Source organism: Beta vulgaris, chromosome 8, assembly GCF_026745355.1.
Source record: "Beta vulgaris subsp. vulgaris cultivar EL10 chromosome 8, EL10.2, whole genome shotgun sequence".
In the NCBI taxonomy this organism is placed as follows: Eukaryota; Viridiplantae; Streptophyta; class Magnoliopsida; order Caryophyllales; family Amaranthaceae; genus Beta; species Beta vulgaris.
Genome location: NC_079209.1, coordinates 17,010,215 through 17,022,138, shown reverse-complemented (window position 1 = coordinate 17,022,138; position 11,924 = coordinate 17,010,215). Strand labels below are relative to the sequence as shown.

Sequence of the window (11,924 nt, the reverse complement as noted above, 5' to 3'; positions counted from 1 at the left end):
TTTTATAGTGTGATAAAAATAAGGATGTAAGTATTTGATCATTTAATATGTCAATCAGAAAACCAAAAAAAGAAATCGAAAAGATGAACATCTAAATGATTAATAAAGAAATTACAAATAAAGTTGCAATTTTGCAAAACTCAAAAAAAGTTGCAACCATCCATTATAGAAGGACCAAAGGCGGAAAAATTTAACCTGAACCGAAATATGGTGATAACAAAATGTTTGAAATTTATATTAGATAATATCAAAATTTTATTAAAGAAAATTATGGATTAAGGGTCTGTTCCTTTTAATTAATTTGATTTGCACTATTTTTAATAAAATATTATCAACTAATCTAAACTTATTCAAACAAAAAAAAATTAGGGGTAAAATTAAATTTATCATTTTATTACTCCGATTCACTATGCAGTTTTACAATATACAAATATCAAAATTTTATATTAAATGAAAATACAAGTGGGAGTATAACACAAAAAACCAAAGAAAGATTGAAATTTATATGCATTAACCACCTTTAAGGGTCTACAACATGACATGAAAATAAAAACATATTTTCATGGCCTAATCTGACTACTTCTATGGCTCAATCTATTTACGAGCTCAGTCGTTCATTAAAATTAATCAACAACAACCTGATTTCACAAAACTTATTCAAGTTTTCAGAAAAATTAAATTGATTTAATGTATAATACTTAGTTACTGTGAAAAAATACAGTCTCATTTGGGTTATGTGTTTTGGGGCCCTAGGCGCCTGCCCTTCTCGCCCATACCCAAATACGGCCATGTAGACACTATTAAACACAAGCTAACGGGTATAAAGCATAAAATGATTTAATATCCAACTTGTATATGTATGCTATGTGGAAAAATAAACATTTTCACAAATGCGGTTTCCTAACTCCATGTGTTCGACTACTAAGAATTAATCTTGGGTAATAGATAAGGATCTTGATGTCGTGTCTTGCTACTAGGTAATAGATAAAAATAAACGGGGATTGAAAGGAGAGGCAGTATTGGTTTTAGTATGCCTGTTGAGTGTTGATCATGTCACTCACTCGACATTTATACATCTTTGATACCATATGCTTATGGTTTATTGTGGTTTAATTTTCTTGAGATAGATTATCACCTTGAAATTGGATTAGTGTTCATACTTATATATCTTATTAAATCCCTGAGCTCTCGTAAAACGTTATCAAGGTATTCAAACTTGGTGTGCTTACTAGGTTTCTGTCGTGCTTTCCTTTTTTTTTTTTCACATCGGAAAAACTTACAAGAGAAATAAAAAACAACGAGCCCTTAAAACCTAAAAGTACTATCCCTACATCTATACGCTAAAGCACGAGCCTCGACAACTTGTGCTTTTGGAACATGAACCACCAGACATGAGGCAAAGCTATTAGCTACGTTGAGAATACTTCCTACAGTCCAGCTGATTGAAATCAATGGAGGACCGCCTGACTGGAGAGCTTGCACCAATGTATGGGAGGCTGTGCAAAGCTTTATGTGGTTGTAACCTTCATCACACGCCCATGATAAAGCTCGTAGTGCAGCCAAAGCTTCCGTTTGCAAGGAAGATGCCGAATTGTAGGTAGCACTTTGCGGCATAGTGCCTCTCTGGTTCCCGATATGACCTATCCAAGCGATGCCGCTCCTATAATTGCCACAAAACTTGGTACCTGCGACAAAAATAGTTAGAGAAAAGGTACTAAGATGCCGTTGGCCAAGGTGTACCCCATGAAACCTAGGTGGATAGGAAGGATCCAAAGGATTTCGAGTCGGGTCATGCTGTTGTTGGGCAAAACACAAATGTTGTTGTATGCTTTGATGGTGTGCTATACTAATGGATCTTTCAGATGGACGCCGGTGACGAAAAATCTGGGAGTTCCGCACCGTCCAGATCGTCCAAAGAGTCCCAATGAAGGTAGGGATACTAGAGTCTATAGAAACAGCATGTTTGTGTGCTTTCCAAATTCTAATAGAGTGAATGGATTTTAGTAGGATATCTTTTGGTACTTTTTTCTTTTCTTGACAATTTAATGTATTGATGCAACTAGATCTTGGGTACTTTGAAAGCTGATTGCGACTTACTCTGATGAACTTGTAAGTTTCTTGCGATTAAACTTGATTTGCTTGGTGCCAAAATTTGATGCGTGTCGTTTCGGCAACAAAATTAAATTTATAAACCACTCACTAACTCAAACAGATAGATAGGGAAAGTAAGGGTCGAACCCACGGAGACTGCGTTATTATCTTAAACTAATTGTTTACTTATATAAATGACTATTATTATATAAATATGGGGGGATTTGATATGACTTCTATACTAAAGTTGTTGAACTAAAATATGAATATATAAATGGGAGGAAATAAATTCGGTTTTAAAATATAACTAAGAAACTAATAGGTGACATATAACTTTCTATAGATATTGGGTATAATCATTGAATCTTTCGACTAGCCTAGGATAGATTGGTTAACTATATAATCCCTTGAAAGCAAGTAAATTACTAGCTTTATCTTTCTGACTCGCTAAATCCCGTGAAAGCATGAAAATTTAATCATAATCAAGCTAAATTAATCCAACCATGAAAGCATGTATCAAATTATCAAACTTGACAGCATTAGAAACACCAACCAACTGAACTCAAACTTGCCAGTAAGCTGCAACCAATTGAATTCAATTATTACAAAGATTCTAGCAATTATAATTAAAAGTTGCAACCTAATTAAAACTACAATTAATCTAGCAATGGAAACATGAAATAATTTAGGTGATCAAACTAAATGAATAAACATGTATCAAAAGGCAGATAATAAACCTTGTACAAATACCCACAAGAAACTAATCATTTATAACACCAACAAAAACGTAATCTCATAAACCCATGTGTCCTACTAGTGTAAAACTACTCTAAATTAGAAATGAAAATAAAAAAATAAAAGATAAAAGAGAGTAGAGAAAACTCATTAGGCACAATTTTCGGACTGAAATTTCGCCGCCATTGTTTGGTCCTCCCGCCTTCATCTCCTGCGTGTGGCGGCTCTGATCTCCCTCTCCTTTCAGTCCCCCGTAGAATTGGGGTATATCACCCCTTTTCTACTTACTGTTTTCTTTTCTTTCTTTATGAATACTTGGGCCTCCCCTTTTTGCTTTCTTTTGCTGTTGGTGTGTTTTTGTTCTTTGCAGCATTGGGCTTATGAAGTTGTGTTGATAAGTGGTACATGTGGGCCCAACCATTAATATTTCAACTTCTTAATGAAAAGATATGGGCTGCTTCCCTGTAGTGTAATTTCGACCAAGTAAACCGCTGAATTAGCTCTTGTTTTCTTCTAAGAAATTGTAGGTCTCGATCTCAGCTTTCCATAGCCACTTGAATCGTCTCGTTTTGATTCCGTATGAGTAATACTCGAATTTAGTCTCCGAACTCTATTTAGATAGATTATCACTAAATAATTAATATAGACACAAGTTCATCTTTTAAACACTAAAAATAATTATCAAGTGACTAAACCGAAATATCCTAAAAGTATAATATTTAACCCATATAACTCAATGGAAGACACTAAAAATATTATATTACAGGGTAAAAATATGTATAAATAGGCACTTATCAATTTTCTCTTGAAATGTTTCGAAAACTAGACTAGTTATATGTATATAATCTTTAATCTAGTTATCTATATCTACTGTTTTGAGGCATTGGGTTTTATCAGTTTTGCATATGGCTTTAAATCGATAGTTTGTTCAATTTGTTCAGTGTTCTTAATTAATTACTCCGTGACACTAGCTCTTGTTCAACTTCACTTATACGTTGTTTCATATGATATCTTGAATAAGCTTTGTCGTTGCCTAAGAGACGTAGTTAACATCTTGTTCCTTGTGTCCTGACAGGGATCCTGTGGCAAGCATGCAAATGTGGAGAAGAAAATTTTGATGGAGGAAGAAACTGACCCTTTTTTATGTTGGTGGTTGAATGTCTTGATCTTTTGTTAACAAATCTTGAAATTGTTTATTTAGTACTCCACTACTCCATATGTTAGTTATGGTAGCATTTTTAGAAGAGAAAAAAGAGAAATTTGGAGAGAACTAGAAAGACTACATTTTAATATATACTTTCATACTCACATAATGAATAAACAAAATAACCTTTAAATAGGCATACAAAGCACTACTAATAACTTGTCACTATGTAGCCACTACTTCGTCTACTTGCTATCCCACTAACTAGACCATTATCTAGACCACTACTTGTTAACCCACTAACTAATTATTACCAACTAATCCTAACTATTAGGAAAACTATTTGACTAATTTTGGAGCATAATCCAACACACCCTCTTGCTCCAAAATTTATAGGAAAATGTCACAATCTTGATTGTTGGTAATTCTTCCCACATGATGGACCTTAATTTTTTTTATCTTCATGGAGCACTTTTCTCCATTAACATGGAAACACTTCTCTTCCTAATGTGATGCACTTCTCATCACCAAACATTTGTTGATGCACTTCTCACCAACATGTTGATACACATTATCACCAACACCATATTATAATTTGTTGATGCACATTGTCACCATCCTTCACTCAATGGAGCACTTCTCTCCATAAACTCATTTTGACGTTGCCTTGCAAATTGACGTCCACTACTTTAATTTCGAAAACCGTCTTTGCGTTGACTACGACGTCCACACACTCTTAAAGATTACTCGATCTTCACCTCAACAATTTTTTTATGCTTTTGATTCCCTCTTTTTCATAGGATTCAAATCCATTTTCATGGGCTAAAAAGGAACCCATCCACACATCTAAGAATAACCATTACGTGCCATGGTTAAACACATAAAACACGCATAAATTTTCTCCTACTATTTTTTTTTTCTTAACACTCATTCTCTCTCTTTTTTTCATTTCTCTTTACTCTTTTTTGGATCTAACCTGATGCTCTTGATACCATGTAGAATTTTTAGAAGAGAAAAAAGAGAAATCTGGAGAGAACTAGAAAGACTACATTTTAATATATCTTTTCATACTCACATAATGAATAAACAAAATAACCTTTAAATAGGCATACAAAGCACTACTAATAACTTGTCACTATGTAGCCCACTACTTCGTCTACTTGCTATCCCACTAACTAGACCATTATGTAGACCACTACTTGTTAACCCACTAACTAATTATTACCAACTAATCCTAACTATTAGGAAAAGTATTTGACTAATTTTGGAGCATAATCCAACACACCCTCTTGCTCCAAAATTTATAGGAAAATGTCACAATCTTGATTGTTGGTAATTCTTCCCACATGATGGACCTTCATTTATTTTATCTTCATGGAGCACTTCTCTCCATTAACATGGAAAGACTTCTCTTCCTAATGTGATGCACTTCTCATCACCAAACATTTGTTGATGCACTTCTCACCAACACCATCTTTTGTTGATACACATTATCACCAAAACCCACTACAAGAAAAGGCCCAGTCACCGACGGCTACCCCGCGACGGCTCGAAAAACCGTCGTTGTTTTCAAAATTAGCGTCCGTTTCAAACCGTCGTCCTCACCGACGGCTTGTAACGCGTACAGCGACGGCTTTAACGGACGCTATATGCTAACGACCGTTTCAGACCGTCGTTGATGTTGTGAGCTTATATTTTAGAATTTGTTGTATTAGGCGTCGGCTTCAAGCAGTCGGTATTAATAGCAAAAGCCGTCGGTGATATTTGCAGTTTATAATTCAGAATTTTAATATGTTGCGTCGGCTGTAAGCCGTCGGTAGTAATACCAAGGCCGTCGTTGAATATAACGACTTAATACCCACTACTCCCACTCAAACTCTATTCTCAAGTATCAACCCACAAAACAAAACACAACAGTGCCGTCGCCCGTCGTCTTCTTCACAGTGAATTTAGTTCAACCTCCTTCACCTGCGACCGGCGACCGGCGACACGCCAAACGCTTCTCCTTGCCGGTAATTTCTGAAACTCTGTGTTTATTTTTTATTTTTTAATTTTTGTTACAAATCAAACCCTATTCTCAAGTTTTGGGAATGTAGGTAGCCATTCAATCAACTGCCGGCGCCGCGAACTCACTACTTCCGCCGCCGCTGTCACCGCGCAACCCATTCATTCCGCCGCCGCCTCTGTTGTTGCGCAATTCGCTCCTTCCGCCGCCGCGCAATTCTGTCTGTTTCTCCAGTCTGTAAGTTAGCAACCTGTTGTTGTGCTCAAAATACTTGTTGTTGTTGTGGTTTGTTGTTGTTGTTGTTGTTTGTTGTTGCTTTAATTTGTTATTGTTGCTGTAATTTGTTGTTGTCGTTTGTTGTTGTTGTTGTTGTTTGTTGTTATTGTTATTGTTATTTTTTTGTTGTTGTTTGTTGTTATTGTTGTTATTTGTTGTTGTTGTTAATGTTATTTGTTGTTGTTGTTGTTTGTTTGTTTAATTTTTGGCTTTGTTTTTGTTGTTGTTGTTGTTATTTGACTTGAAAATATATTGCTATTAATTCTTGTGAGGGAAAGTGTGGACCTCAAGAAATTAATAAAGTTGGAAAATCAATACCTATAACCAGATTCACAAAAAAACATAGAGTTCAATATCAATTATTTCACAAAACCCGAACCTAGCTGCGTCATGGTATGACCACTACCTTAGAAGCGATTTAGCAACGACCGGTACAATTTCAAACTCCGGCGTCGCCCCCAAGGTTAGCACAGTGATCACACTATCCTGTGTACCTGGATTCCGGGATTGGATATTGTCAAGAACCGCTCACAATAATGTTGGGGGAACAAAGTCAAGAAGCAAATTAAAGGTTTTTGTTATAGCTTTTTGGTAGTTCACAACTTTGATTTTTATATGAATGTTACAGCATGCCTCACTTGAAGCTTTTAAAGATAGTCAACAAACTCATCATAAGGAGGAGTCATAAAATACACTTCAGGGAAAGAAGGTTGTTGAAGCAAAGATATAGCAACAGCTTTCACTCATCAATCAACAAAATGCCATAATTGAATTTGCAGCCTTTGAAATTATTTAACAAAGGTTGTTGGACCTCGCTTCTTTAATCTTAAGACGAGATTCATTAATGTCTATCCCTCCATGTGTCATAGTATGAACACTAGTTGTTAGACGTTTCGCATGGTCTTATTGGTGATTGATAAGGTAATCTTTTGTCTGTTTGTGATGTTGTCTACTTCAATTATTTCTTTCTTCTGCTTCTCAAAGACATGTGTAATATGTACTTGGGTAACGACTTGCTACACTTGTTATACATTTAATTTGAGTGTTTAAATAAATATGTTTGCATCATCATGTTCCTAGAATTGTAGAGTTGGGCACCATGAAACGGAAGGAGCGTTGGTGGATGTATGATAGATATGACAATGGGCGTAACTTGAGGCCCGAGTTCTTGAGGGGGTTGATGAATTCATTGAATTTTGCAAAGCAAATCCTGAAAGCCCAGGGTTGGATGAAGTTAGATGCCCGTGTCCGAAATGCAAGAACAGACGTATGCATGACGCAGACACGGTTAAAGTGCATGTGTATAGCAAGGATTTATACCTGATTACTACGATTGGTATTCTCATGGTGAAGAGTTCCCTCGATCCGCACATGAGCCATCTAATCCATACCGTGAAATGATTTTCGATGCTCTTGGGAATAACTCAGAACCGTCCAATGTTGAAGAGCCTAGTGGAATGGACGAGGAGCCTAATCCTCAAGCAAAAGTGTTCCTTGACCTATTAAAGGTTTCTGAGGAACCATTGTACGAAGGGAGCTCCATGTCTGTGTTGGAAATGGCATCTAGAATTGTATCTCTGAAGTGTGAGAACAATTTGCCACATAGGTGTGTTGATGCGTTTGCTTCATTAGTGAAAGAAGCAATACCTAACAACAACAACATGAGTAACACATTTTACGATACGAAGAAGATTTTGGAGGGATTAGAGCTTCCCCACGAGAGGATTCATGCGTGCCCCAAAGGTTGTATGTTATTTTGGAGAACTGATGCACACTTGGACAGATTTTGGAGGGATTAGAGTTAACAAGCTGCTTGATCTATGTGCCAAATTCCTCTTTTGATGATCGTTGGCTATGGCTTACAGGAAAATGTTGTACATACAGGACTTGCGTGGAGTTGTAGTAATTTCGAATTTGTTTGTGTCGATTATTTTTTTCAAAGTATTTTTGCTTTAGCGATTATTTTTTGCAAAGTATTTTTGCTTTGGTGAAAGTTGACTTAAATAAATATAAGACCGTTCTATCTCCCTCTCAAAAAGAGTAAAAAAATGTGAGGTTGAATTTTATCTCCTTCTCCAAAAGAGGAAAAAGAATGTAAGGTTGAATTTTTGAAATCCGGGTCTCTGAGTGCAATTTGTTGGCGTCAAATAGATTTATTGACAAGATATGAACTATTCTAAAAGTTTTATAGTTCTTTTTGGTAACTAACTCTAATTGGACTCCTTTGTCTATTTATGTCCAAAACAGCAAGGCTAGGCTTGAATTGAGTGGTTGAGGCTGTAATATCTCATGATGTGCTTGAAAAGCTACTGAAATTTCCAATGTTACAAGTCCAATAAGTTTCGATTATCTTTTTAAGATGAATTTGGATTTTATATCATTCTAAACACCTAAGATTAGATTACGTGGTTAAGGTAAGTTTTTTTTTCCATGCAACTATAATCAAGTTAGGAAAAATCCTCTAGCTAAATATACTTAGACGCACTTTTAAGTTGTAACGATGCTTAAGCTAAGAGAAATATCTTATGTAGTTATACTTACCAAGACTCCCTTAGGACCCTAAATTTTAAAGCTCTTAAAATCATTTACATTAGTAGAATAAATGCTATTTGTTGCGGTCAAAAAGTGCCCTATTGCTGCGGTTTTGGGCGCGCAGCAATAAAAGGGGTAGCAATAGGAATTAATTATAAAACCGCAGCAATATCTACAAATATTGATGCAGTCTTTAGCCCAAACCAAAGCAATATTATAATTTTTTATCAGGAATCATTCAGTATATTGCTGCGGTTTTTAGCCAAAATCGCAGCAATATGACCTGGTACAGAATTTTTTTTTTTTTGTATTTGCCAATTAAATTTGAAATATTAAAACCAAACAACTAACATATTCACTATCCATTAATTTCACAAACAAACTGAAGATAAGATGTTCATTAATATAAAAAGATGAAAAATCTAATTACATCAATATTACAAAAAAATAAAATATAATATAGAAACGCAAAATTAAACAAACAATTACAAGTAAATGACTAATAAAAACAAATAATACTAAAAAATAAAAAAACTGAAAATAAAAAAAAATCCCAAAACAAAAAATATACAAATCTAAAAAAATGAAAAAAAAGGTAAAAAAAAAAAAAACAAAAACGAAAAGAAAAGGAAAAAAAAACAGAAGCAAAGAAAAAACAGATCTCATTCATGTTCACGTTCGACAACAACTTCCATTCATCTCGCCACCACGTTTGACGAAAGCACCGGTGAATCAATAAAACTTCTTAGACGAAGCAGTAGATGTGCGACATCTAAACTGCACGACTTAGAACCCTATTGTTAGCGGCGAGAAGACGTGCGACGACGCGGCGAGAAGACGTGTGACGACGCGGCGAGAAGAAGTGCGACGACGCGGCGAGAAGACCTCTGTAGACATGCGACGCGGCGAGAAGACCACTGCAGTAGACGTGCGACCACGGCGAGATGACCACCGCAGTAGATGTGCGACATCTAAACTAGACGACCACCGCAGAAAAGAAAACGCGAACGTTCGGATTTTGGTGGGCGATGGAGATATGTCGTCGATGAGGATGAGATGAGAGAGAGAGGAGAGAGAAAGTGAGAAGAGAGAGCGTCATTTTTTTCTCTAATGAGGAGGAAATGAGAGGGAGAGTGAGGAGGGAGGGTTTAAAAAAACGGCTGGGAGTTGTTAGAAGGAAGAAGCAATAAACCCTAATTGGGCCGTGTATTTCATTTTAGAAACGCCTATTGCTGCGGTTTTTAGTAGGAACCGCAGCAATAGGTTTAAATATTAATAAAAAACTAATATTTTAATATATTGTTGCGGTTCTCACTGAAAACCGCAGCAATAGAGCTGGTCAAAAAGTCAACTTAAATTTGAACATTTTCACGTTGACATATATTGCTACGGTTTATAGTCGAAACCGCAGCAATATATCTATTTTATATTTTCCTTTTCTTTTTCCGTGATATATTGTTGCGTATGGGTAAAACCGCAGCAATACCACCGCAACAAATAGTATTTATTCTACTAGTGTTATAAAATTTATAAGGAAGTATAAACTGGACAAAGCCAGCAACACACATTGTTAGGATCACCGATAGCTTGAAGCATAGATATTAACTACTAACGCCAAAATTGTCAACAACTACCTAATAAATATCACTTTTCATAAACAACTACCTAATATAAATTTTTTAAAATTCAACTACCTAATATAGCTATTCCGTCAACATAACACTACCAAAACCGTTAACTTTTGAATTTTCCGTCAACTTTTCGAAAATCCCCAATTACATGAACACTAATTTTAATCATTTTAAGAAACCCCATTTTGATGAACCTTAATTTCATCAATTTTTCCACAAATTCCAATTTATAAACACAGATTTCATTAATTCCCCAAAACCCCAATTTCTAAACCCTTATTAAATCAAGGGAGTAAAAAGCCCACCTAAAAAATGCTCAAATCCCCTAAAAATCTGGGATTACTTTGAAAGATTCAGTAAAACTTTCACTGCATGGAGGAAGCTCAAATATGTATTCTCATCCATGAATTTTGGTGGAGCATTTCTACTTAAGGAAAATTGATGAAATCCCCAATTACTTAACAAATAAGGGTTTATTGGGATTTTTGGGAAATTAATGAAATATGGATTTATAAATTGGGATTTGGGGGAAAATTGATGAAATTAAGATTTATTAAAATGGGGTTTGAAATGGTTAAAGTTAGGGTTCATGTAATTGGGGATTTTCGAAAAGTTAACGGAAAATTCAAAAGTTAACGGTTTTGGTAGTGTTATGTTGACGGAATAGTTGTATTAGGTAGTTGAATTAAAAAAGTTTTATATTAGGTAGTTGTTTATGAAAAGTGATATATATTAGGTAGTTATTGACAATTTTAGCACTAATAACTAATATATTAAGGGATAATTTAAATACCCACAATCTAATTTTTTAATAAAATTCACTACTTAAGATATCATTAATCAATATCGTTCATACTTCTAACGTAATAGATTGGGCCACTAAACGACATCTTACTACGTTTACTAAGGAAAAAATACCAACACTTACCTCCTTTTGAAATAGCAAAACTGTTTACACCATTTATATTGCTAAGGTTACAAAATTAACATCCAAAATATAACTTACTCACCCCTAGACGTCTTGTAGAATAATCTTTATATAAATTTCAAAATAAATTCATTTAGACTCTTATCCAATCGCTAAAAGCTACCTATAAAGCAAACGCCAGACACGCCCTTAGAATATAAACACTAATAACAACAATGAAAATGTACCTTTTCCAATATAGCTTATGTAAAATTTAACTAAATTTAACTAACATGTCGCATTCAATGACAACAATCTAAACAGGGAGTATCAAAGTTCACTCTCTAATAACATAGACATATCTCACACAACGCCGGGTAAGAAATCAATTGACATAATATGACATGTTTATCGGCTCTTAGGAAATTGCTTTATTTTTATTTTGTATTATCGTAAGATGTTTAAATCCTCATATTCCCCTCCCATTGTAAATATGTACTTTTTGGCTCATTTGCAGCAAAAATAAAAACACATTGGTTGCGAATAATACCTCTTGAATTCTGGAAAGAATAGTTTCCAATCCGCATAAAATCGAACTAAAAC

The 11,924-nt window shown here is 35.0% G+C and overlaps 1 protein-coding gene across 1 annotated transcript; it reads right to left on the bottom strand.

Annotated features, from left to right (window-relative positions):
* Positions 1-1,147: 1,147 nt before the first annotated feature.
* LOC125492601 (uncharacterized) lies at positions 1,148-3,166 on the bottom strand. Its single transcript, XM_048635239.1, has 2 exons — positions 2,985-3,166; positions 1,148-1,685 (listed from the first exon to the last, which is right to left on the bottom strand). The coding sequence occupies exons 1-2, from the start codon at positions 3,010-3,012 to the stop codon at positions 1,306-1,308; spliced, it is 408 nt and encodes a 135-aa protein (XP_048491196.1). The 5' UTR covers positions 3,013-3,166; the 3' UTR covers positions 1,148-1,305.
* Between the last annotated feature and the right edge of the window lie 8,758 nt (positions 3,167-11,924).

What these genes read in the sequence shown, in the direction of transcription:
- LOC125492601 (XM_048635239.1), bottom strand. Translation starts at nt 3,012, where the DNA reads ATGGCGGCGAAATTTCAGTCCGAAAATT. An exon ending in GAAATTTCAGTCCGAAAATT is followed by an intron (nt 1,686 to 2,984) that starts GTGCCTAATGAG and finishes TTTTTGTCGCAG; the next exon opens with GTACCAAGTTTTGTGGCAAT.